General features: G+C 36.2%; 2 protein-coding genes across 2 annotated transcripts; both read right to left on the bottom strand.

Moving 5' to 3' along the window:
• Positions 1-506: 506 nt before the first annotated feature.
• Positions 507-10,415, bottom strand: LOC132644681 (B3 domain-containing protein Os01g0234100-like). Its single transcript, XM_060361289.1, has 14 exons — positions 10,284-10,415; positions 8,499-8,583; positions 7,930-8,092; positions 7,520-7,726; positions 7,090-7,180; positions 6,835-6,990; positions 6,316-6,503; positions 3,628-3,657; positions 3,452-3,520; positions 3,120-3,154; positions 2,611-2,761; positions 2,189-2,395; positions 1,659-1,749; positions 507-1,574 (listed from the first exon to the last, which is right to left on the bottom strand). The coding sequence occupies exons 3-14, from the start codon at positions 8,077-8,079 to the stop codon at positions 835-837; spliced, it is 2,115 nt and encodes a 704-aa protein (XP_060217272.1). The 5' UTR covers positions 8,080-8,092; positions 8,499-8,583; positions 10,284-10,415; the 3' UTR covers positions 507-834.
• Positions 10,416-11,961: 1,546 nt separating this feature from the next.
• LOC132599041 (glycoprotein 3-alpha-L-fucosyltransferase A-like) lies at positions 11,962-19,214 on the bottom strand. The gene is made up of 7 exons (XM_060312258.1): positions 18,722-19,214; positions 17,322-17,488; positions 15,660-15,901; positions 15,322-15,426; positions 14,527-14,683; positions 13,851-14,078; positions 11,962-12,653 (listed from the first exon to the last, which is right to left on the bottom strand). The coding sequence occupies exons 1-7, from the start codon at positions 19,103-19,105 to the stop codon at positions 12,398-12,400; spliced, it is 1,539 nt and encodes a 512-aa protein (XP_060168241.1). The 5' UTR covers positions 19,106-19,214; the 3' UTR covers positions 11,962-12,397.
• Between the last annotated feature and the right edge of the window lie 7,650 nt (positions 19,215-26,864).

The raw sequence follows: 26,864 nt of genomic DNA, 5'->3' as shown, positions 1-26,864 counted from the left end.
ATCTCTTAATAGTGTGAGACCGTTGGGGAAAGCCAGGCAAGCTTAGCCCAAGACTGATAATACCACACCATGTTGAGATTATTTGCGGGCTGATTGAGCCCAACAAAAGTGATTGCATCCGCGTAGACCGTTAATGCCCAAGAAACGTAATCCACTTATTTTACATGATGATTAGGGATAGTGACTTGCCAAATGACAAATGAATGCTTTTGTTTCACAATCATCATCAATTCTAACCTTCAACCACATATGTCCTAATAGTATTAATTGTTTTAATTTCTTAAAACTTCGTTGATTGCGTTGGCGTGAATCAAAGTTGTAAAAAGACATTTGGGATTCTGCATCCCCCCCCAGACGAGACATTTTACAAAACGGTCTGAGGTACATATAGAAAAAGCCCTAGCTTGTTGTACAATTACGTAACAAAAATATAGGACACGAGTTTTGGAAGTTTGCTTTTGCATTTGAACAAAGATCTCGGAGAACAAATTTTTGGACCGAGAAAAAAAACAAAAAAATTTGAAACGCATGTGACAAGAAAAATAGAAATTTATACACTTGTAGGTCTTCTTGACTCGTTCCAACTAGTCATATACTCTTGACTCATTCTAGTAATAAATATCTGGTGACCTTCATAGTCATACTAGACAGTAAGCTTCTCAGCAATTTACAAAAAGTAAAAAAAGGATACGATGGACCGTGTAGCCTCACGAAAAATAGCAGTGACCCATCTTTAAAGAAGAGTTGAATATTCCTGCTACGAACCTAAAAGGTCTCTTCACAAACTAATTATACACTAATATTAGTCAGGACCATTTTTTCAGAAAGATATCTTTACCATGGAGCAGCTGCCAGTCTCTTGAAATTGAGCTCAAAATTTGCATCTTTCTTTGTTAAAGCCTCAATATCAGAATCTAGATTCTTTATCACCTGTTTCACTTTCAAAACCTTTTCTTCAAGATTCTTCATTTCCTCTTTTGCTTCAGCTAGCTCAACTTTCTTTGATGCAAGAATGTTTTTCGATTCACATGACAAGCTAACGAGCTTACTAAGCCTTGCACGTAAAAATCCAACTCCCATGCCTAAACACTCGAACCCTTTCAATGTATTGTCCCAAGTATCAAGATATTCACGAGGGGTCGACATCTTGGAAGCTCTAATGGCATCAGCAATGTTCACAGTTTCAGTAATCATTCCAGCAGCTAGCTTGACATTTAGGCCACCAAGTAAATGGTCATGGAGAAATGAATTTTGGGTGCTGCAAAGACCATAGTATTTGTTCCGAATGTGTGCAGGAACCTCAGAGTCGATGATCAGGCCATCGACGAGAATGTTGAAGCCAGAATAGTCCTTCACATCTTTGAATTCGATTCTTGATTCTGAAAATCTAATTCCTTCTAAAACTTCAGAGGCATTATCGCTGTCATTCCCACATTGATCTGTTACAGGGCCGTGGTCCGAGTTTGGTAACAACATGGCTTCTTCTTGTTTGTCATCTTGATGAATATCTTGGGTAGAAGGCTCCAAGTGTTTCTCCTCTTTTGCTTCACAAATTTTCATCACTTCATCTTGATCTATTGAGATAATATCAGCAAATAGAAAGTCAGGCGGTACATATTGACTGTGATAGAAATTAAAGATATTGCTTGTAACCATACCAGATTTGATTGGTCTAGCATGAAAATCCAGATTTAGGAGACTGATAGCACTATCAATTTCTGTCAAGCTATGTTTTCTTACAATGTATACCTAAAAACAGGGGAAACTGAAATCAGCCCATTGCTTTACCATCCCTTTGGACATAATTCAGTAAAATTCCAACATACAAACAACATTAGCATTGTCCCTTCAGGATGACATGCACAAATAACTAAAGGGTAAGTTCTATAGCAGGTTAAATTATACCATCAAACTTCTCTATAACAGCATCGTTTGTTCTAATTTTTTTTTTTGGTATTACGTTATAGAGAATATATAATATAACATAACATGAAAGATTGGTTCCACAAAAAACAACATGGCTGTCATAGTAAAATGTTGTTATAGAGGATGACTGTTAAAGAAAGGTCTGACTGTACTGGTTGTGCAAAAATTCGTTTACATTGTCGGTACATATAAGATATATCAAATGAAAAGTAACTCTTGCTTTAACAAAATGACCAGGATTTAAGCACTTTAAAGGTGTTACCTTAAATTTGCAGGGTTGAATCAATTGGAAGACTAAGACATCCCCTTCAAGAAGGCTGTGAGCAATGGAGAAACCTCTCCAACCCCCACTCAATCCATTCTTATCAATAAGGTACTTGGCAGCAAATTCTTCTTCGTTTTCATCCACCAAAACAACGGTATCATCATGTTTTGGCAAATGGGCATCGCAAAATCTTTTTGGAAAGCTCTGTTGTATCAAAGTATTTATAAGAAAGACTATACAACATCATGTTTAGTGTATTTCCACAAGTGGGTCTGGGGAGGGTAAGGTGTGCCTAGACCTTATCCCTACCTCTGTGGGGTAGAGAAGATGTTTCCGATAGACCCTCGGCTCATAAGACTAAATAGCACCAAAAAGAGTTCCAATATTGTTCTAATTCTTCAAGGAGAAATTAGACTTACCAACCAAAATCCCCCCGTGACATGTGAATGGAGCATATATTTGACAAAACTAGGAAACTGTAAAGGCAAATTTGCTTGAACTTCTGCAGCTCGCAGCATGGCTGATGAGTTTGCTTCAACAGAGCTGTGTTTCTGTGACTTCTTTTCAGTGCTAGTAAAATCAAGAATCAAAATCATTTTTGACAAGGTAGTAAACCAGGGTATATTAAGGGCCCATTTGGACATACATGTTTTTTGCTTTTTTTAAAAAGAATTCAGAAAACTATTTGTTATATACAATGTACCAAAAAAATTCAATCCAACTTGAAAGTTAAGAGTTTTTCGAGCTTGAAAAACTGGTTCAAACCTTCAACATTTTTTTCTAGTAGTGAAATGCATGTTCAAACATAATTTCAATTTCAAATACCCTTTTTCCACTTAACTTCAAATACTATTTCTTTTCAAACATCATCAATTTCATGTCCAAACGCCTACTAAATATATAAAAGTTTTGCATTTTCTTCACTCACCATATTTGAACGTTCTTTTTGTCTCCATTTTCCACCTGCAAGTGTATTTGTCAAGTACATTCATTAGTTTTAAATTTACTACAACAGGGGAGCTTTTTTCTTTTTGAGTTTCCGTCACTAAACAACTTTATCCACCATCAGTTCATCCAAAGTATATTTATATGTAAGTCTCCTTAAAATATGAGATTTTAAATCTTAAAAATAAGGTTTGTTACCTGCTATAACAATTAAAGGTAACACGATAGTGTCAAAAATATTTACAATGACTGAGGGTGTATATTACTTGAGCTCTTTTTTGTTATCAAAACACAGGAGAAGAAAATGGTTCTCACCTTGAAGGTTTTACTTGGACCCGAAGCCCTTTTCTTGAGCAGCTTTTTCTTGATTTCCAGTGCCTTTTTCTTGTTAAGCCATCAAATGGGAGAAGAAACAAATAAGGGGCCACTATTATAAGCAAAAAAAGAAAAGAGTTGAAACTTGAAAAAAAACAATAATAGAAAGAGAGTACCTTTGAGGAAGAAAGAGGGCTCTTCTTGGAGACCACCATTTTTTAGAGAAGTTGAGACAACTAAAAGTAGAGTGTTCGGTGGAAATTTTCTGATTTTAGTTTTCAGTTTTCACCTAAAGGAAATTTGAAAGTGGAAAAGTGACGTGGCAGTTTAGAAGAAGTGAGAGAGGCCTAAATTGGAGGTAAAATTTGAATAACTTGGCAGAGTACTAGGTGCTTACTGCGTAGTGCGTATGGAATGATTTATTTCCTTTTCCCAATGTTATTTTTACCGTTTCATTTTTCTGATTTTTGGACTTTTTTTTTTTGGGAGGAAAAAACGCATTCGGCAAAGTTCAAACCTTTTTCATTATTTAAATATTGCCAATGTATTGTATTTTGAAAGTTTTATTTCATATACGAAAAGGGCCAAAATTATTCCTGAATTTCGAGAAATAGTTTATTCATACCATTCGTTATATTTTAGGGTCAATAATATCCTTACCGTTATACTATGGAGCCAATTATACCTTTATGTCTAACGGCTGTCATGTGGCATCATCCCAGCCTTTCAAAATTATTTTTCCCTCAAATAATTTTTTACTCACTAAAATAACCCAACCTGACCCGATTTTTTTTTCAACCAAATTAATACGGCCCCAACCCATTACCCCTTATCTAGCCAACTAATACGCACCCAACCCAAATATATAGAGCATTGTTTCATCTGTTTAAGTTGTCCGAAAAACTGGTCTGAATCAATTATGTCATCTATTATTCCACCTTTTCTTCTATTATTATGTCATCTCTACCTTCTATATCAATTAAGAAACTTGTTGATGGTTTTACCTTATCAAAAGAAAAAGAAACTTGCTGATGGCAACATATATATTTGGTGCTGCAGTCGCTGTGTAGCCATTTACTTGGGTCCGCAGTAGTTTGGCTGAATAAGGGGTTGGGTGGGGTCCGTATTAGTTTGGCTGGAAAAAAAAATCGGGTCGGGTTGGGTTATTTTAGTGGGTAAAAAATTATTTGAGGAAAAAATAATTTTGAAGGGCTGGGATGATGCCACATGACAGCCGTTAGACATAAGAGTATAATTGACCCCGTAGTATAACGGTCAGGGTATAATTGACCCTAAAGTATAACGAAGGGTATGTATGAACTATTTCCCAAAATTCAGGGGTAATTTTGGCCCTTTTCGGTTTTATATAACGTTCTTTCCTTTTTACTATGTTTCAAAAACAATTATATTTGAAACTCGATAACCTTTTTTTTTTAATGTTTAATAACATGCTCTTATAATGATAGAAATGTCACGACAAGTTTAAAGTTTAACTTAAGAAAAGTTATGCAGGGATTAACAATGCAAAATTAGAAATGCATGAATGTAATGTAGGAATTAGTAATGCAGGATTTATTTTTTATTGGATATTTGATTTGATCTATTAAAAGTTATAATTTTTATAATATATATTTAATTCTTAAGAAAAATAAAGGTTTGTGTACTATTATGAGGGTTAGTTTGTCATTTAATTTTTGTTTTAATTCATACATTACTAATTCTAAAAAGGGGACCTGGGGAACAAAACATTTAGTGTTAGCAGGATCCGAGGAAGGACTCCACGTCAAAGAATGTGATGTAAACAACCTATACTAATATAATTATTAGTGACTGCTTCCACTGCTCAAACCCTTGACCTATAGGTCACACAGAAACAACTAACACTCTCATTCTAATTTCACGTTTTGTTCCGCATAAATTAATATTTTTACCCTGGTATATATATTTTCATGCTTTAATTATGCAGCCATGCAGGTATTATCTATGGATCAAAGAAAAGTAAGAACCAAACATTATTAATCTAATGCTAGATTTTATGCGGAGATTAATCTCCTCAGCAATAACCATATGACCCCCATAATATTGTTTGTATGTGTCAAAATGATTAACCTTTTCAATATACATATGTGTGTGCATTTGGAGTTAGGTCAACAAATAAAAGTTACAATTATACTCAACACTTGTGTATTGTGTTGGCCTGACAAGTCACAACCAATTGTTGCATATGCACAGGTACAATCAAAATGAGTCCACATGGAAACAGTGCTAATTGCAATTCATATTTTCAGGAGATGTTGCTATCTGTAATGTGCATTTTTTCAATCATATACATAGTTTCTAACTTCAAATCGAATGCAAAACTTTAAATCGAATGCAAATACCACTTTGCTTAGGCTATGCACTTTCAAAACGAAAACTCCTTTTGGGGAATGGGAGAAACTACTGATAAAAAAGAGCATCTCCCAGATTCTCATCATCAACAATGAAGCAAAATAGGCCTATGCTCTTGGAATTACTCAAAAGTGGATCCAAAATTTAAGTGTCATTGTAACGATTACTTTACTTTGAAGTAAACACAAATAATAGAAATACATATATCTTTTCAAAATTGGTCGACCATACACAGTTAAGAGTTTATGTTCTATGTAATAACCATGCAAAACTTATACACTATCAGAATTAAGTTGACCTACAATAACATGTAACTCTTCGTATTAAGCCTATATTGTACCTTGGATAATAGAGTGATGACTTTTATAACTTAAGTTATACCGGTGTAAAACGATTTTACACCGTCCTTGTATATAACTTAAACTCTACAGTTAAAAGACAGAAGACAATAGGTGCAGCCGCATTCATGGCGCGAATTCCATATCTGCCCCTGGTACGGTTAAAGCTGGTTCAATGGAGTATCCAGCTGAAAAGGGTCTGATCTCTAACTGCTCAAGTTCAGTTGGCCTTGTGGTCCATGATGAGAAAGAACCACTTGGAGGGTCATTAAGTATGTTGGTTTTTACGGCATTCACAATGCTGAAAGTTTCATAGGCCAGTCCTGCAGCAAATCAATAATAATACACTTGAGAAGATATTAATTTCCACCTAATTTTAATACAAAAGCAAACAATTTATACATTAGAAGTCACAAATTGAAGTAATATGTCACTTAACCATGATGGATTGATAAAGTTCATATGCAAGACATGTCTTACATCTGTTACTTTGGTGCAAACATCTGGTGCACGCACAATTTGCCCTAATTTGCCTCTAAGTTACTGAAACAGGCTTAATTTAGTCCCTGAAGCATAATGCAATGGGAAATTTGTCCATTTTAGGTCATTTGGATCAAATTATTAAGGTAAAACGAAAAGAATCAAGTTCGGAACCTTTTGAAGGTAGGTCAAGATCTTTGAACGTATTCCTTGGATGACTATGTTTGTGTAACATATTTTCTGAAGAATAATAATCCCCTTCTTGTGAGGAAAGTTTTTGACGCTTAATCCCATCTTGTTTCATACTTCTATTATCCTGCCTTTGGTGCACTGCTCTTCCACACATCAACAAGAGAATAATTGCCAAAAGTTAAATGACAGAATCATACAGGGAACAGATAAGTATCTTCTCAGGGTTGCAGAACTGACCAGGATCAATTTGATTTTGATGGGCATCTAAATGCAGAAGAACAAGAGCGGCGTCAACTTCAGCCAAATAATTGGCTCTGACTATATACACCTGTACAATGTGGACATCAATGAACATAAAAAACATAATACTCCTAGTACTTGACTTGTATACACTATCGATATAATTGAAACTGTTGTAGCAGGTTGCCTCCTTATTTTTTAGGTTATTAATAATTTCAACTATCATGGGCAATTACCTATAGTTATCTTTTAGGTGACTATATATTGTAAAATTCATTTAAATAGAATCAGTTTATAGAAGTTAAAACTCAAAAACATATTAGAAAACAATTTACAGATACATTTATGTTTTAGCTCCAGTACTAAATGCAGAGCAGTATGCACCAAATTACTAATGAATACAGAAGGAATATTTTCGAATTCTAACCTTCAATTTGCAGAATCTGAACAGCTGAAAAACTAAAACATCTCCCTCCACTAAGTCATGTGCAAGAGAAAAACCCCGCCATCCGCCACTGAGTCCATTCCTCTCAGCAAGATATTTTGTTTTATACTCTTCCTGGCTTTCATCTACCAAAGTAACGGCTATATCATGTCGTGGCATATGCAGCTGGCAGAATAACCTTGGAAGAGACTGTCAAGAAGAAATGAAGCAAATCAATCACTAACATAATCAAATGACTTTAACAAAACACTAAAAAGCTAACTTTTATAACAAACATGCATTGGTAAACACACTAATAGTGTAAAATTTCTTTAACACTGTCGGTTTACGTGAATTAAACTTTATTCAACCATATGAAAACTATTGAATTTGGGTGATAGACTGGTGCTTACTAGCCAGAAACCTCCACTAACATTTGATCTGATCATTGGCTTCATAAAGCTTGGATATTTATTGCTCAATCTTAATTGAACCTCCTCTGCTCGATACTTGGCAGATGATGCCAAATCAATTTGACCATAAAGATTGTGCATCATTGCCATTTTCTTTTTATAGCTATAACAACATCAAACAATCAGTTTCAGTAAATTTGACATCATGGTTCAGATTGAGAAGAGGAAGTACAAGAGAAGAAATAGAATAATGTGTAGCAAATACTTTCCACGTTTCTTGGGCTTCTTGCAAACAACCTGCAAAAGAACTTATCAGAGGATGATCCAGGATTTAAAGTGTATGGGTTTTCATAACGACTTCAAGTTAATATACAGTAATAATTCAGTTTATTTTCAAATACTTTTATAGATATTTTAATAAATTTCTTAATACATATACATTGAACAAAAGCTACTGGGTTCACGTGAACCCATAAACGACAGTCTAGATCCACCCCTGAATTTTATCTGGAAGTCCCAGCACTAGAAAAAAGATAAAGAAAAACTACAAAATATAAGAATTTGCTCACTTGCTTATGCCACCCTTTTAGTCCCACTGACCTGTCCTTCATTACCTAAGGCTTCTGCTTGACATGAGAAGTCTATCCTCTTGATCTGCCCATAAATAAAGCCACAAGGATGTAAGTTAGTTATAATAACTCAAAATCATTAAGAACACCATAAAAGCAAAACCACAACTTCTTTTCTCAACCTATGTATAGATGTTTAACACTCTCCACATGCTCAAAACTGTATAAATTGAGCTTAGACTACATAATATGGGGCATTGGAAAAGACTTAAAACACTCTGCATTTGGGAAACAAGGGAAAAATAAAACAGTAAATGTTATTTATGAGCAAATGCACAAATTGGCTTGAGTCGTGCTAGGCATTGTCCTAATAAACTATTTCACTAATGTGAAATATTTCCCCAAGGATTAAACAACCTACCTCCATGAGAGAGAATGTAGGAACAACAAAATCAAGTATGAAAGAGAGTAGGTATGATGGACTGATATGTTAGGCTAACTCTTCTTGGGTTGCTAATGAAGAAGTCACAATGAGGTATTTACAAGTGTTTGAAAATATGATTCACTCAGCAAGAATGTGACATGAGTCCTGTTGCAAGTCGGGTGACTGGACACGTGTCACCATTTGGTAATGAGCTTTGGGACACATGTCCAAACTATGCGACTTGTCAATCGCCTCCCACATTGGCCAATGGTAAATCTTTTGAAATATCCAACACTCCACATGCTCAGAACTAGACTTAGATAACATAAAGGGGTATTGGAAAAGGCTACAACACTCCCCACTCACTCAAAACTGAAAGTTTGAGCTTAGATAACATAACACTGGGGCATTAAAAAAGACTAAAACACTCTCCACACGTCCAGAACTGGCTTAGACACAACATAACATGGGGTATTGGAAGCACTACGAGGGAGATGTATCCAGCTCTAGTAAACATGGACCTTGGGTCTAATTAAACCACAAAAGTTAGCTCATAAAGAAAGGAGAGTCGAAGACCATATAATTAGGAGATAATAACACATTTCCTTGACCAATGTTGGACATCAATAAACACCCTATCACCGGGCATTTGGAGCGTGAACAATATAACATGGAGGCCCAACATCGTTAACAAAACAATCGATATGGTGAACCTGATACCGTGTTAAGATAATGGACTTGAGGCCTAACTCAACTAAAGAAACTAAATCATAAAAAAAATGACTAAAATCATTTAAGGAGATAATAGCCAAATTCCTCAATCAGTAGAGGACGTCAATTAACACCTAGCATGTCCAAGACCAGACATGGACAAAATAACATGGAGGCCCACTATTGAAAACACAACAATAGAGATTGGTTAGGCTCTGAGTCTTGCTCTGATACCATGTTAAGATAAGGACCTTGGCCTTGACCAGGGGCAGAGCTAGCATGCCAATTATGGATATTAAACAATCATTTAATATCTATAAATAATTTATCAAAAACCGAGTAACTTTTCTTTTTTAGAAACTAGAACGAATAAACTCAAAATCCTAACCCCGGGCCTAACTCAACCCGAACAATAAGTCATACAAAATGACAAAGACCATATAAGAAAGAACACAGCATCTCGTTCCCATTTAACAAAGGAAACATGGATAAACACATACAAATCTTTACAGGTACGAAAATCATACCTTTTTTCTCATGTAAATATCAAATTTGGAAGCTTAATCATTTGAAACTATACTTTCTCATGTGTCAAGAGATGAATTAATCGTGTAAATTGAAATTAGTTGAGATCAGAAGAACAATCTTACAGGCAAATTGCAAGCACAAGATTTCTTAATTTTCTGGCAGCTTTCCTTTTTCCTCTTTTCTTGCACCTGACAGATTCAACGAGTATTTTATGATGACGATATGTCCGATCATGAATTTTACCGCTTCATTTCTTTTTGTGCGTATTATTCTTGTATTTAGCATGGATATTATGTAAAGATGTTGAATGTCATGAGAATTTACTAAATAAACGTTCAAAATATCTTCTTTTTTTGTTTTAAAGAAAAACCCGTTTTATTAGAAAAATTAAAGAAGCAATAATATAAGAGTAAGACTAATAAATAAGAAGAAAATCGTCCATTTTGTATGTCAATCTTATATTATTATACGTAATATACATAATATTTGGAATAATAGGAAAAATATCGATGAAAGCTAAAACTTCAAAGATACGTAACTAATCGTAAAAATTACTCTGACATCTCCTTTTGATCTATAGTCTTTTGGTGAACAAATTTATTATGAGGGGGAGTGAACTAGAACTTAATAAGTTAATATTTGTTGGTGTATTTGACATTTTAAAATTAAATTAATAACGTCATGATCTCTTAGTAATATTCGTTATCCATGATTTAGAAAGCGGTCATAAAATTATGTAACCACTCTCCCAATGTTCTACCACTTTTTCCCCCATTATTAAACGTTAAATCATCCATCAACCCATGTTCTTCCATCTTCATCAATTTTATTATCTCACTAACTCCTCTTTTATTCTATGGAAGGTTTCTCATACCTGAAAAATATAGTATTTCATTCTGTCTTGTAATAGTGTGTGGAAAATATTGTAGACTGAATGAAAAAGGAAGATCAGTTTTGCGAAAACTGTGTTATATTTTGTTGAAGGAAAATGTTCTTTGTGGTAGAATTTTGGACTCAACAACTTGTTCAGAGTTTGTTGAAATCATTCAACATTATCGAAAAGAAAAATTATGAGAAATTGATACCGCTACTCGCAAGGCAGTGGTCGCTCTTCATGAGAAATTGAGAATGAAATTGCTAGCGGTCGGTCTTAATAATGCAATAACAAATTATCTTAAATGACCATTTTAACGAACAATAATCAAATACTCTAGTAAGAGTTGTGAGAGTTTGGCAGTTGTGCATGTTAGAAGGTAGAAGTAGGCCGAAGAATAGTTGAAGGGATGTGATTAGACAGGACATAACGCATCTTGAGCTTACTGAGAACATGAACTTAGATATGAGGGTTTGAAAATCACTAATTAGAGTAGAAGATTAATAGGTAATTGAGAGTATCTCACTTTTCTACAAGATAGGCTTGGTAGTAGTTTGTAGCATTGCATTTGTTGTATTTATTTCTACTTTCTCACCAGTAGTATTAGCACTACTCCCATAATTTCTTGCTCTTCGATTTATGCTATTAGCTATGTTTCTCGTGCTTCGATTATCGCATTATTTAACTGTTGTTATTGTCCCTTTTCTGTAAGCTATGTACTGCTTATTAGTTGTCATGTCTCCTATATTTCTGTATTTCCTTTTTTAAACTGCTTCGAACTGCGTTACTTGAGCCGGGAGTCTAGCAAACAACTTCTTTATCTCCACGAGATAGGGGTAAGATCTGTATACACTCTAACCTTCCCAGACCCCACCCACCTGCGGAATTACACAGGGTGTGATGTTTTTCTGCTTGAACAAAGAGGATGAGATCAATAGATGGACTAGAGATAACAGATTCAAAATCTGGCAAAAACATATATTTCTATTTTCTCACACCAATATATTAAAAGAAAAATACCCTTGCAAAAGTTTGTACCGTTGTCAATACCCATAACGCTAGCCTGAGTCAGAACTAAACTACAATTCTGAGCTAAACAATATTGTCAGTGCATAGAACTTAAGTTATTTTGTGGGCGTATCCAAAAAAAGGCAAAATTTGATCCTTTTTGGCCTTTCTTTAAGGATGAGAATTTTATCCCAAATATGGGGTTCCCCCTTTGTAACCATCACATCCTGACTCTCTGGTTGCATCCATGTGGCAAGATCCAGAACCAGTGTTGTAAACAATGGCGGCACAGGGAAAGAATGAGGGTTACACCTTGGCCTGCAATTCTGCACCAAGCAAAATTTAGAACTTCAACTATACAAATATGGCTTCAAATTTTGCACACGGGTGGCTTTCGATGTAGTTCTTAAACTCAATATCCCCGTTGAATCTGAAGGAATACAATGCCTGTCTCTGTGTCAAGCCAACAGGATATACTTTGTAAAGTTTGAGTTCATCCCCACCACGTAGTACTTGAGGTCTTTCCTCCTTCCAAACCGGAACATGCTTAACAGACTTGAATTGCGCAAGCACAGCAGATTCAAAGGCCTGCAATGATAAATTACTTGACCTGCGCAGATACAGAAATTATGATCTACATCAAAGAGGTAATGCAATCTCTGACAAACAAAGAAGGTGGAACATGCTTCGCAGTTTAACACAAGGAAAACGGCTGGACATGATTCGCAAAGTTATAACGGGTGCAAGACTTCCGCATAATGACAACAATAGTACGAATGTTTAGTGCAAATTCAAATGAAAAGGGTTCCATGTTCCTTTTTCTTTAGTTGCTTGACTCAGAAGCAACCACCCACTACCGAGAATTTCCAGGAGCTTCCTGCTTCAGCCTATGAATCAAAAAGAAATGCCTATGCAGAGGTTGAATACCACAAATACTTTTTCCTCTTTTCCTTCTCAAAAGATAACTTTTTCCTCTTCCCATGCTGAAACACTTTTTAACCCCTTGGACTCCTGGCCAAGACGTATTTCACATACATCCATGCAGGGCGGATCTAGAGACCCAGTTACGGGTTCACGTGACCCCAATAGCTTTTGCCCAGACCCTATATATATATATATATATATATATAAAGAAATCTACTAAATGTCTATAAATATTTGACTGTAAACCCAGTATTACTAACTTAAGATCGTAATAGGAACCCATAAACTTTAAATTCTGGATTCGGCTTAAACATTCATTCAGCAGCTAATTGGTAAGGTTATATGCAATAAAGTCATGAAAATCAAAAGTGAAAACGTATCTGCTCTTAGCTTTGCCGTAAACATGGAGACAGCAGAAAGTATAAGGTCCAGCAGATGCTGCAAACTAAGGTTCCATTTTTAGCTCTTCAGCATGAAACAATCAAATAGCTTGGTGAAACGGAACAGTGAAAGAGAGAAGGAAGAAAACGATAACTCTCTCAGTGCATCCTGGACAGCGGAAGTGAGGACAAGAAAGAGTCTACCCATTCCCAATGATTAAAGAAAAGCATAGGATATTTCAGAAAATAGAAATCTGAAATATTGTTCTGTCAGGTATAATTCTGGATAATATTGGTAAAAGATTGTCATTGACTGAGTGCAAAACAACAGTAAATGAAGCTAAAAGAAATAATAGGATAAAACCAGTTGAACTGATGGAAAAAAGTAGACACATGTCTACTCTGACATATTAAGAAAATATGGTTAATTATTTATTTATTTATTAAAGAAAATAAACTTAGATATTCATGGTTAGAATGAAGTCACTGGAGATTGAAAATACCTTAGGAAAATGGAATCCATCTCAAACCTCCCCCTTTCCCGTACATATACATGATAGACAGTTTCAGTCCCTCTGGTACATTTGCAGGGACGCTTCATAAAAGTTGGACTCCGCTCTTCTCTCTCCCGGATCCTGGTTCCCAAGAAGATGCACAAACGACAAGATGAATGAACTGCTGCCATATCAACCAGGGCTTTGAAGGCATCGGACGGGCCCTCAAACTTCCACCTGAAAGATGAAAGAAATTTCTTTGTTAGATATCCAGTAAAAATGAAGCATTTAGTAAAACTCGAAGAAGAAGTGTTCTATAACCACAGACAAACAGAAAGAGAGAGAGAGAGAGAGAGAGAGAGAGAGAGAGAGAGCCATAGTGTTGTCGTACCAAATCATTTATCCAGCTCAGATTAAAAAGCAGTATTTATATTATAAGTTGGCCAAAAACTGGAAATACATTAGTGAAATGGGTCGGTAGTAATTCGATGTCGAAAAGGTATCAGATGACTTAGAGAAAGAGTCAACACTTTGGGACAGTGGATAAAATTTTGGGATAATCTGAAAAGGAAAGCCAGATAATCAATTTGTGATGGAGGGAATTCAAAAAATTAAGAATAGCAGCAACCAATTATCAAGTGTACAGCTGGAGCCAAAAGAAAAAACATTTTTTGTTGATGCATACCTTAATGACTCATTATATGCAATAGGGTTTTCAGCAAGGGACTTCATAGTCTTGGCAACTGATTCAGCGTCTTTTAACTCTTTAATGTGTAAGAGTGAAGTAGGAGAAGGAGCAAAGTCTTGTATGTTTGGAGCACCAACCACCACAGGGATTGATCCTACAAGTTTTATTGTCTTACTTTTGTCAGCAACAAAGAGTTGAAACTCTTGAATCTCAATCCTGAACTAATAAAACTGTCAAAATCTTAAGCACAGGATAAACCTTGAATATATATATATATTTAACTTTTTTATACGTTAATAATTTATTTGGTATGATTATGGCGTGAGATGAGTTTAAATGGAGAAACATGATAAGTGAGGATTCATATAGCCGACCCGAACTCATTTGGGACTGAGGTGTAGTAGTTGCTGTTGTAGAGCATATAAAGAAAATGTTCAAATTAAGATGATACCCCATAATCATCTGAACAAATTCCAAAATCTTTCTAGTCATTTCAGTGCAGAGCACATTGTGCATTCTACAGAAATGGAAGTTCAGATCCAAACAATTGTTGAATGTATCAAGACGTTCATCCTTCCTGCAACCTCTGCAACTAATGTATGCTTTATATATTACAATTCCAACTTCCAAGGTCTGCTAGTAAATGCAGAAGATCTAACTAAACCAATCAACATAAAATTGGGAAAAATTATATCTTTCATGTAAAGGGAGGGATAAGCTAAAATCATTGAAGCTCTCAATTCTGAAAATCCAAGTCTACAGAACCAACTAAGAAATAACAAATGTGATTACCAGCTACAAGAGACTGAAAGAATTTTTCAGTTACATAATCCTCCTCATTAGAATTCTCAAAAGCCAAGCTAAACTTGTAGCGCTTCAGTGCTTCCACTTTATCAACTGCCATCAGATTAAGGACAGAAACCACAAGTTAGATTTGATTCAATTTCGATACGTAACAATAAGGATTTAATTGGATATCAATGTACACCTGAACCAAATGCATGTAAAAAAATCCACCACATCCAGATAGATGATTTCTCCACGACACATTTTCTCGCTATACTTTTCTTTCAACAGATCTCAATCTAATTTCCTCAGAATGCAACTATTTACTCTTGAAATATACTAACCTTTTCCATCCTTGTTATGATGACAACTGCCATAAGAATCAATTCTGATATTTGCCCTTTCAAGGGCTTCTAAAGCTTGCAAGCGGAAGTTGCGAGCACCACAATTAGAAACGAAAGCGGCTGCTAAGGCATTCTCTGTTTTAGGTTGTACCGGAGCCATGATATCGTACTCAGCCCAAGAGAAGTACCCAACAGGAACATCTGAAGAGAGGCTTGTTGTCATTACAACATCATATCCCCTTCTGGTATGTGAGTGAAAAAAATGAAATAGGTCAGCAAATGATGCAAAATTTAAATCTCAACCACGTCAGGATCCTTGAGAACTTTCTGCATAAACTAACTTCGAGACTCAATTTAAGGAAGAAGCGCTAACCAAGGCAATATCTGGCAACTAGCAGCATCGCTTTAAGTATCATGTGTATAATGCTAAAGCGTATTTCCTATTTTTTGATAATCAAAGTGCCTGGACCAGCTTGCATGCACCTCGACTAATTCTATGATATACCTGCTACCTCCCACCAGCACAGGTACCGGGTGACTCTGTCCACCACGACTAGGACAGATGGGAAGAAATCACCTAGTGTTTTTGCCTCCACTGGGTTTTAAATGATAAGCCAATTTTTTAAGCAAGGTGACGGCAAAATCTCAATCACAACATGATCCAAAGATTTCTTGGTGGATAAATGAACTTTGTGATTAAACTTATGTTAGATGCAGTGGGCATAGTTTTAAGTATATAGTGGCGCTCAATTAACTCTGCAACCTTTTTTTTTTGTTTAATAGGTATGGTTGCATATAATATTATACATGGCTCAGTAAAATATCATGAAATTTAATGGTATTTTGATTGACAAGTTAATCCAATATCAAATCAAACATACAACTAGATTAGATGGGATCATTTATTTGGTGCATAATCATGCATCCAAACACTGAAAATGAGTGCTGATCAGATTCTGTGAGTTCTAATCCCCTTTTAACTTATCTGGCATGCCGAAGGACCTCAAGGGTAGACAAAATATATTTATCATCTCAGATGCCCTTAATAAAGTAAACAAAAAGAAACGAACTTCTTTGTAAGTAAAATAGGAAGAGGTTGATTTATACCACCAAGAAACTAAGTTCGAGCTTGATTTGTACCGTCAAATAACCAAAGCATGGTACATTCACATCTTGAATTATCAAAAAAATGTCCTCTAACATGTTTAGCTCCCAATTAACTTTAAAAAGTATGGTTGGTTTCCCTTCATCCTCAAAATGCCCAAACAGAAAAGCAGAGTTCCTATTCTTTTGCCCTTCCAAAAGGAATGAAGAAAAAGAGAAAGCAAAACCGACAAAATCCACTCGCAATAACACATCAAACAATAAAAACGGAAAATACAGGGCCCTGCGATGATTCGGTCGATCTGAATCTTAATTATTTTCTACAGGAAATATATATTTGGTGCCTAAAGAGGCATCCATTAATGTTATCAGTTTTCAGATATCCCGCCTATGGTAAAATTCTGGACAAGGATCTATAGCGGTCAATGTGCTTATAATGCAAAAGCTATCCAAAACTAATAGCAATGCATAACCTACAAAAGTAGGAAATACTGAAACGAAAATTGTCTATCGAAGGAGGGAAATGCAATAAGACTTTTTCAAAATGTGCTTACCCACCGTCGTGCCATAGTAAGGTTGTTCTCAGGATAGTATAGAGCCGACTCCATGGATCGTAGCACACTAGCTGTGCCATTTTGATGTGGTGGACGAAATGTTGCATCAGGCTTCTTATCGGTATCTGTTCCAAACTTAAACTTACATCCCACGGAACATGATTTCAATGTCTGCATAGTGATTGAATAGACATCAGAATTCTGTATAGGGTAGAAAGGCACAGGAGTAGGGACTGTCTCTTTCTCTTCCGCACATATCATTCAAACACACAAGTCTATAGATGTGATACCAAGAACTTGTAAGCAATAAGAAGTGATATTTGCATTATAACAAATTGATTTCTGGTCATTTCATTCGAGTGTTACTACAAAAACAACATACCCAGTGTGATAGTGATCCATAAGTGGGGTCTGGGGAGGCCGGGGTATACGCAAACCGTACCCCTACCTTGGGAGAGCTAGGAAGGTTGTTTCCAATAAGACCCTCGGCTCAAGAAACGCGTTTTCAAAAATGTTTGAAAGATACAAGAGCAAAAAGCTACGATGAAAATATTGAAGAAGAGAAAAGTATTAACAGCAAAATAGTAAAGATAACCAACGTAAAAGGAACACCAACAGTAACAAAATTGACGAATATGATAATTTCATTCGATTGTTCTATGGAAAACAATGTTGTGATGAAATAAATAAAGGCAACGTGAATGAAAATATGCACCAAAAGGCAATCAATTTGGGAATTCACAAAGCATCTCCACTTTTTAATAAAAGGATCGTAAATCTCAACCGTCTCTGAAATCTCCAGGCAAACGAAACATAACAACCACAATCCATCAATTAAGAAAACCTGTCCTGCTATGACCGAGCTACAATAATAGCCAAAAGTCTAACTCAACCTTGCACTTTGAAGTATATCCCCGATAATGGGCAGAGCTTGGGTACCACAAGGGCTTCATCCCAACCCCCTTTGTCAAGAAATTACACTGTATCTACAAGGTCAAAATTAATTTTTATGTATATATATAGTAATGTTCCTCTCTACCTCCCAAGGTAGGGGTAAGGTCTGTGTACACTATACCCTCCCTAGAGCCCACTTGTGGGATTACACTGGGTATGTTGTTGTTGTATATATAGTAATGTTGTATCACAATGGCTTCTTAGTATATTTACTTATTTATATTTTGAATCCCCTCAGTGAAAATCCTGACTCTGCATTGCCCGTGATGCCAACAAATAACTCGCGAACAAAATCCATAAACTTAGGAATATCACTGAAAATAGTGTTAAAAAGGAAAATCAACAGTGCATCCATTTCAAACTAGTAGGTTCCATTATATGGATCATCATTATTCAATTAGCCCATTTAATTCAAGTATACTCAATAATAAACAGAAGCAAAATATTAACCTGTTCAATCCCTTGAATCAAAATTGGTTCTTTTTCAAAATCTCTAAAATAAGCCACGTAATCTTCCCTTTCCAACCACTCTTCACAGCTTCCGGGTACCAAACCCTGACCAGACTCGGTTTCATCAACAACCCGTTTAGAGTTGGGCCAAGATGACGTGGTGAACTGATAGAAAGAATCAGCCCAAGAGTTAACAAGATTGGCTTTTTCAGCCATGTCAAGTTTACCAAGAAAAGAAATCTCTGCTATAAACACAAGGGCAATGAATAGAGGCAACCAATTGCGCCATTTTTTATTGGGTGTCTTTGAAACTGATGATGATCCAATTGAAGTGGCTGATTCATCTGTTCTCGTCAGTCTTTGAATTGAAATAGATGTAGACATGATTTGATGGAGAACGAGAGAAAAAAAGAGAGAAAAGTGGATTCTTGAAAGTTTTTGGAATTCAGGCACGTTATTATCAAAGTGGGCGAAATTGGTAGAGGATACAGTCAAACTAAAGACTTGTATATAATGTCAACTTTTCCAATGTAGCTTCTTTAATTCGAATTTATCCCATTAAAGTTAATTAATTTTCATTTATTGGGAAAAAAATATTTATTTAATTTTACACGTGCGCGGATGTTTTTAAAAATGTTTTTTGATCAAGTTGGTTTAGTTTCATTCCCGAACAACATGATACTTTAGATTTGTACCTGCTGAGTGCTGGTATAATTTTCCATCTTCTGTTCACTTCCTCGACGAACAAAAATAACACTAGATACTTGGACCTTACAGCATATTCAACACCTTAGTACAACAAATAATATATCTAGTATAAATTCACAAGTGGAGTCTAAAAAAGATAAAATATACGCATATCTTAACCCTCGGCACTCAGAGATGGAGCTAGGATTTGAGGTTTGGGAGTTCGAAATTTTAAGACAGAACAACGACCTCGAGCTAATGTATAACAACCGTCAAACTGACGACCTCAAGCAAAGTAACGTGCTTTTTTGTTTTTTCTACTTGTCAATTTAATATTATTATTTTTTTTAAAAAGGAAGAAGTTATTTTTCGAGGAAAACGGATAATCAGTTAGAGATTTGTATTTTATGGGTTTAAAGACAAATAGGTCGTATTCAATCCCGAAAACTCTCCTTTCAGGATCAGTGTTTGTGATTGCAAGAGTTAGATTGAACAAACGGAGCGAGTTAGATTGAACAAATGGAGCAAAAGAAATACTAGTAATAAATAGATGTAGACGGAGAACGAGGGAAAAAAAGGGAGGAAAAATGGAGAAGTGGAATCTTGAAAGTTTTGGAATTCATGCACGTTATTATCAAAGTAGGCGAAACTGGACGGTCAATTAAAGACGGGAATATAGTATCAACTTTTCCGAGTAGTTTCTCTAATTCGAATTTATCCCATCAGGTTAATTAAATTTTCTTTTATTGAAACAAAAGAAATATTTTATTTAAGTTTACACGTGTGCAGATCTTTTTTAATGGATCTGATTTCTTTTGAGCTTTAAAGACTTAAAGGGTGCTCGATTTTTCGAGAATTCAAAATTTGACTCCCTCAAACATTTTAGTTAGGTCACTTTGTCCCTTTACTAAATGTCAAGTTGCACTTAGGAGATATCATTTTCAACAGCATCATCAACGATCGAATAGGAATCCAAAACTTCAGGATCAATCACATCAATTTCCCAGCTTCAAGCACAAGTAACAAATAATCATTTCTTTTAGAATCGTGAAGAAAAAAAAAAAAAAAAACAAGAGCGACAAACAGTGGATCCATTGGCGAGAATACATAACTAGACCTGTGCTGTTATCTTTTCTGTGCTGTTGTCTGCTGTTATCTTTTTAATGGGGAACAATTGACACTCCCAATTTGCTCACATTGACTAGACTTCCTCCTGCCCACCACATGTTTGATATTTTGGCTCAAAGAAGTGTTTACTTGTTGTTTACTTATAGCCTCTGGGTACTCCTCCTCTCTCTTCTAAAATAACCGTTTCGATCTCGTATGGCCACGGCGGCCGGTGGCTGGTGTGCCATCAACCAACACCACAAACAATATTGCACCTCAACTAAATTATAGGTCAGCCTTACAACCAACTACAACAGAGGAAACCTTAAACCTTAAACCCATAACATATTTGCATGGAGAACCAACGATTGCATGGACGAGGAAGGAATTTGAGGAATTGTCGCGACACCAAAATTTAAAATATGTTGTTATTGCGAAATTCTCTCATGGCAGGCCAGATTTACATGAATTGAGAAAGTTTATGCCAATTCAATTAGGGATTAAAGGGCGTTGTGAAATTGGTTATCTAGAGGAACGACACCTTCTTATAAGACTTTCTTTGCTTGAAGATTATGCATCCCTAACATCCAGCGCATCTGAATTGCATTATAGGGGGAGGATATACCCTGTAAGATTTTTAATATGGAATCCATGGTTCAACCCGGAGGAGGAAACCACAATAGCAGTCGCATGGATTTCATTCCCTGGACTACCCACAAACCTTTTTGATAAAGAATCAATGTTCTCTATGGCACAAGCAGTAGGTACACCATTGGTGATCGATAAAGCAACTACTAATCAGACAAGACCAAGTTGTGCACGTGTGAAGATGGAAGTAAATCTTCTAAAAGAATTGCCAAAGAGAATCCATATTAGTTGCGTCGACGAGGAGAATGGAGAAATACAAGCAAAATGGCAAAGGATCCAATATGACTATCTGCCCAAATATTGCAACCACTGTAAACTACAAGGTCATGATATACAAGGCTGTTGGGTAGTACATCCGGAATATAGGCCAAAGAGGGAGGAAACAAAGCTGGAACATCATAAAGAGCCTGAAACATCAAAGCAGAAGCAGGTTAATGAGGTGGGTAAAGATCAACATGAAGATAAACAAAATGGAAAAAACTATGAAAATAATAATTCTCAACCCGCCAAACCAGTGGCAGCAAAGGTGAATGGAGCATACAATTACTATGGGAGAAATTATGGGAATAACAACAAAATGGAGTGGAATGCAGTGACTCATAAAAAGAAAAAAAATAACAACATGGAAGAGGGGCAAAAAGGAAAGGAAGCAAGGGATAACACAGAGGAAAAGATCCAGCAAAATACAGCAGGGAAGGAGGTGAGCAAAGGAAATTCTTTTGAGGCACTTACAAAGGTTGATGAGGAAAATTCTCTGGAGGTAACTAAAGAACAAGGGCAGCAACACATTTCAACCAAACCTGGGGTGGAATCATCTGCTGGTAAATCACAGGGAGAGCCGAGCAAGGATCAAACAGTAGTGGAGTGTAGTTCCTCTAAAAAATCTGCAAACAAGGATAACACAGACGAAGGCAGCAAATCAGAGAGAGAAGTCGACAAAAATGATCAAACACAACAAAGCCACATCAGTCCCAACAATCAGGCAGAGGCGTCAAAACCAGATGAAAGCAAAGAAAATGGAAAAAACAGTAATCACATTTGTGGGGAAGAAGATCAGCTAAATAATGAGGTGATAAGTAAAAAGGCTGAGGAAGTGATCAGCAATTCGGAAGTAGTTGAGAAAGAACAGGTGAATGCTAAAATAATGCAACATATGGATCTGAATAAGGTGCCAGATAAACCACCGGATGATAGTTTGTATGGGACAACCGAAGAGGAAGGTGTTTTATCGCCTTTAAAAGAACCTGATGACACTCAATCATCATCAGAAATGGAGAAAGGGATCACTTTGGTCCAACATGTGGAGAAGAAGCAATAAGGGGAACAAATTGAAGAAGCTATCGGGGAAAGCAGAAATATAAATGTTGAAGTCAATAAGGTTGATGCTAGGGCTAATGTGGAAGAAATTCAAAAGCAAAACTCTCAGTTAACAGCTAAGAATTTTGAGCAGAGTGTCCAGCAACAAAAGGAACAGGTTGAAGACGGAGAAATTGGCATTGGTGATGATGAAGAACTGGATGAGCAGAACATAGCACAAAGTATGCAAAAGGCTATGGTTAAAGGGGACATATCACCAAGACATGGCGCAAATCAAAAAAAGCAAAATGCCAAAAAGGCAGTCAGAGAAAAAAGTGCACCTCCAGCAGTGACAGCAGGTGTACAAACAAGGAAAACAACTTAAAAATCCAAAGTTTCCCAATGAATAGTGCATTAATTTGGAACATTAGGTCTGTTAATACTCAACAAGCCTTTGAGAGGGTGGTGATGTTACACAGACAGAAAAAATTTAATTTTATTGCTTTAATGGAACCTTTTCAACATCAAAGACACATTGAGATGTACAAATTATGGGTGGGAATGGCAACCTCATGGCATAATCGGAATGGAAAAATTTGGATATTTATAGATGATGAGTTTCAGGTGGAGACCCAAATGGATACTGAACAATTATTGTCATTGAAGTTGACAAGATTAATTGGAGGGCAGGAAATGGTCATTTCTATGGTATATGCTAGTACTGATAGAGCAACTAGAGTGACTTTGTGGAATGATCTTCTTCATATTTCAAACACTATAGATTCACCATGGCTAGTGGGAGGTGATTTTAATGTCATTGTGGATGAAATAGAGAAATTTGGAGGCCTAGAAGTACCTTTTGTGGAAATAGAAGACTTCAATCAATGTATCAACATTTGTCAACTTACAGACTTGGGGTTCAAAGGGAGCATGTACACTTGGTGGAATGGAAGGTTAGATGAGCAGTGCATTTTCAAAAGGCTAGATAGATGTTTAGCTAATCAATGGCTACAGGATTTATACCCTAACATTGAGGTTGAGCATCTTATCAAGCAAGGATCAGATCATTCACCATTGTTGATTACTTGCAAGGAGGATAGTAGGGTGATCAAGAAATCATTCAGATTCTTGAATTTTTGGATTGAACATCCTACCTTCCTTGATGTGGTGAAGGAAAATTGGTCAGGGTTTCATGGATCAGATCCTTTTTATATTTTTCATAGTAAACTGAAGAAGTTAAGTAAAGTATTGTCTAAATGGAGCAAAGATACTTATGGTAATATCTTCAGGCAGATTGATACTCTAGAAGAGATAGTAAAAGTTCATGAGCAGGAATTTGAGGAGAATCCTTCTGGGGCCAATAGAGAAAGACTACAAAAGGTGCAAACAGAGTTGATTAAGTTCTATACAGTAGAAGAGCAGTTCTGGAAACAAAAATCCGGAATGCAATGGTTCATGGATGGAGATAGAAATACAAAAATTTTCCATGCTCATGTGCAAGGCAAAAGAAAAAAGTTGCAAATAAACAGAATTCAGAACCAGAATGGAGTGTGGCTTGAAAGAGAAGAAGATATTGTGGTGGAAGCTATTAATTTCTTTCAGGAACAGTTCACTGCAGAAACAGAGGCTACTGATTTTGGTCTGTTAGATAAAATTCCAAAACTTATCTCAACAGAACAAAATAATGTTATTAATGAGTTTCCTGAAGAAAATGAAATCAAAGAGGCAGTGTTTGGGTTGAATGCTAACAGTGCAGGTGGTCCTGATGGATATACTGGGAAATTTTTTCAAGCAACATGGGATATTATTTCTACTAATGTCATCACCATGGTGCATGCTTTCTTTTGTGGACATGAACTCCCAAGGTACATTACTTGCACTAATTTGGTACTATTGCCTAAGAAGAAGGAGGTGGTTACTTGTTCAGATCTGAGGCCTATTAGTTTGAGTAATTTCATCAGCAAAGTGTTTTCTAGAATTATTCATGATAGACTGGTGAAATTATTACCAAATATAATTTCTCCTCAGCAGACTGGTTTTGTCAAAGGCAGAAGTATTGTGGAAAATATCCTACTGGTGCAAGAAATAGTACATGATATCAAAATAAGAGGTAAACCTGCCAATACAGTTATCAAACTTGATATGGCAAAGGCGTATGATAGGGTATCTTGGCTTTTCTTAACAAAGGTGCTTAGACAAATGGGTTTCGGAGAGAGGTTAATTGACATGGTGTATAGAATTATTTCCAATAACTGGTATTCAATCTTGATAAATGGGCAAGCTCAAGGTTTCTTCAAATCTTCTAGAGGTGTAAAGCAAGGTGATCCTTTATCACCTACGTTATTCATTTTAGCTGCAGAATGCATGATAAGGGCACTGAATAGGTTACATTACAAAGCAGGGTATGTGGGATATGGTATGCCTAAATGGAGTCCATACATCAATCATCTTGCTTATGCAGATGACACCATCATTTTCACATCTGCACAGCATGATTCTTTGAAGATGGTGATGGAAACTTTGACGGAGTACGAGAAGATTAGTGGCCAAAAAATCAATAAAGAAAAGAGTGTTGTGTATTTACATCACTCTGTATCTCAAACAGTGGTCAATGGTGTGATCGAGGAAACAAATATCCCCAGAAAAGAGTTCCCTTTTACTTATTTAGGAGTACCAATCTACTATAGAAGAAGGAGGATTTGTCATTTTAAGGAGATCATTGATAAGATCCAGAAAAGGCTAAGCTTATGGACAGGAAAACTCTTTTCCATAGGGGGAAGGACTACTCTCATTAAGCATGTCCTTCAGAGCATGCCCATCCATTTACTCTCAGCTTGTGATCCTCCTTCAGGAGTGTTTGCTCAGATTCACAGGTTACTGGCGAAGTTTTTCTGGAGTAATTCAGTGGGGAACTCAAGTAAACACTGGTCCACTTGGTCCACTCTTTGTTATCCAAACGAAGAGGGAGGAATGGGTTTCAGATGTATGCAAGATATGTCCAGGGCCTTATTTGCCAAGCTATGGTGGAATTTTAGAACAAAACAATCATTGTGGAGGACTTACATGAGCAATAAGTATCTGAAAAAAATCAATGTTATTTTAGCACAATGGAAAGGAGGCACCTATGTGTGGAAAAAGATGCTACAGGTTAGAGATGATATTGATCAGGAAATTTGGTGGAAGCTTAATCAAGGAAATTCTCATTTCTGGATAGACAACTGGTCTGGAATGGGAGCTTTATATCATAGAGTACCTACAAATTTCCAATGTGATTTTACAATTGTACTAGTTAAAGAAGTTCAAGAGGGGGGAAGATGGAATGAGGAGACACTAAGAGGGATTCTTCCTGCAGAAATGGCTAATCAAATTGTTCAACATGTGAAACCACCTACAGGTGGAGAAGAGCTTGATAAGGCATACTGGAAACTTGACTCTAGAGGTATTTTTTCTGTAAGTTCTGCATTTCAATTACTCAGACGGAAGAAAGAATCTAGTAAGTTATATGACAACATATGGGTTAAAAAACTGCCTATCAAGATGTGTTTCTTTGTTTGGAAACTATGGCAATCCAAATTACCTCTAGATGACACCTTAAAAAAGTGGGGTTTTAAAATTGCATCTAGATGTAGTTGTTGTCTAACACCTCAAGAGGAAACTATTTCACATGTTTTCCTAGGGTCTGCAGTGGCACAAGAGATTTGGCAGTACTTTTGTGGACCTGCTGGAATTAATATAGCAGGTTTACAGTTGACTCAGGTTATCACATCTTGGTGGGAAGCTTTAGTCAGCAACCATATTAAGATGATATACCAAGTTGTGCCAATTGTTATTGTTTGGGAACTTTGGAAAAGATTAAACACTCTACTGCATGGTGGCAAGTTGGCAGTGAATAGTCTAAAATATAAGATTCTGCATTCTCTTATTCTATTCATGAAGGCAAGAAGAAAAAATTTCAAGTATGCTCCATATAGCTGGGTGGATGTACTGAAAGCACTGCATGCCTATTCTCCTAAAATGAAGATAATTCAGGTAGGTTGGAGACCCCCAGATATAGGATGGCTAAAATGCAACACTGATAGGGCATCAAGGGGAAATCCAGGTAGAAGTTCATGGAGTTTTTGTCTGAGAAATGAAGATGGAGATCTGATTTTTGCTCAATCTCAGGAAATGAAAGAGGGTAATTATACTAATACTGAGGCTGAAGCAGAAGCCATTGTACAGGCTTTGAGATACATGGAGAGAAAACATATTCCTCATATAATTCTGGAAACTGACTCTATGTTAATGAAAAATGTAATGGAGAAGAGGTGGCATAGCCCTTGGAAAATCATCAACAGAGTAGAGGAGATTTGGAGGATTATGAATTAAAGAACAATTCTGATTTCTCATGTGTATAGAGAGGGGA

Source organism: Lycium barbarum, chromosome 6, assembly GCF_019175385.1.
Source record: "Lycium barbarum isolate Lr01 chromosome 6, ASM1917538v2, whole genome shotgun sequence".
Lineage (NCBI taxonomy): Eukaryota > Viridiplantae > Streptophyta > Magnoliopsida > Solanales > Solanaceae > Lycium > Lycium barbarum.
The sequence above is the reverse complement of the archived record's forward strand: the minus strand, read 5'-3'. Positions and strand labels throughout refer to the sequence as shown.

Bases quoted from the DNA above. Each gene is read 5' to 3' on its own strand.
- LOC132644681 (XM_060361289.1), bottom strand. From the start codon at position 8,079: ATGGCAATGATGCACAATCTTTATGGTCAAATTGATTTGGCATCATCT. The intron at 6,991-7,089 runs GTCAGTTCTGCA...GTGGAAGAGCAG, and splicing joins TCAAAATCAAATTGATCCTG to TGCACCAAAGGCAGGATAAT. The intron at 3,658-6,315 runs GCGCCATGAATG...AAAATGGTGGTC, and splicing joins CAGGGGCAGATATGGAATTC to TCCAAGAAGAGCCCTCTTTC.
- LOC132599041 (XM_060312258.1), bottom strand. From the start codon at position 19,105: ATGTCTACATCTATTTCAATTCAAAGACTGACGAGAACAGATGAATCA. The intron at 17,489-18,721 runs GTTAATATTTTG...ATCACTATGCAG, and splicing joins TGATTCAAGGGATTGAACAG to ACATTGAAATCATGTTCCGT. The intron at 14,079-14,526 runs GTATGCATCAAC...TTCATCTTTCAG, and splicing joins GCATATAATGAGTCATTAAG to GTGGAAGTTTGAGGGCCCGT.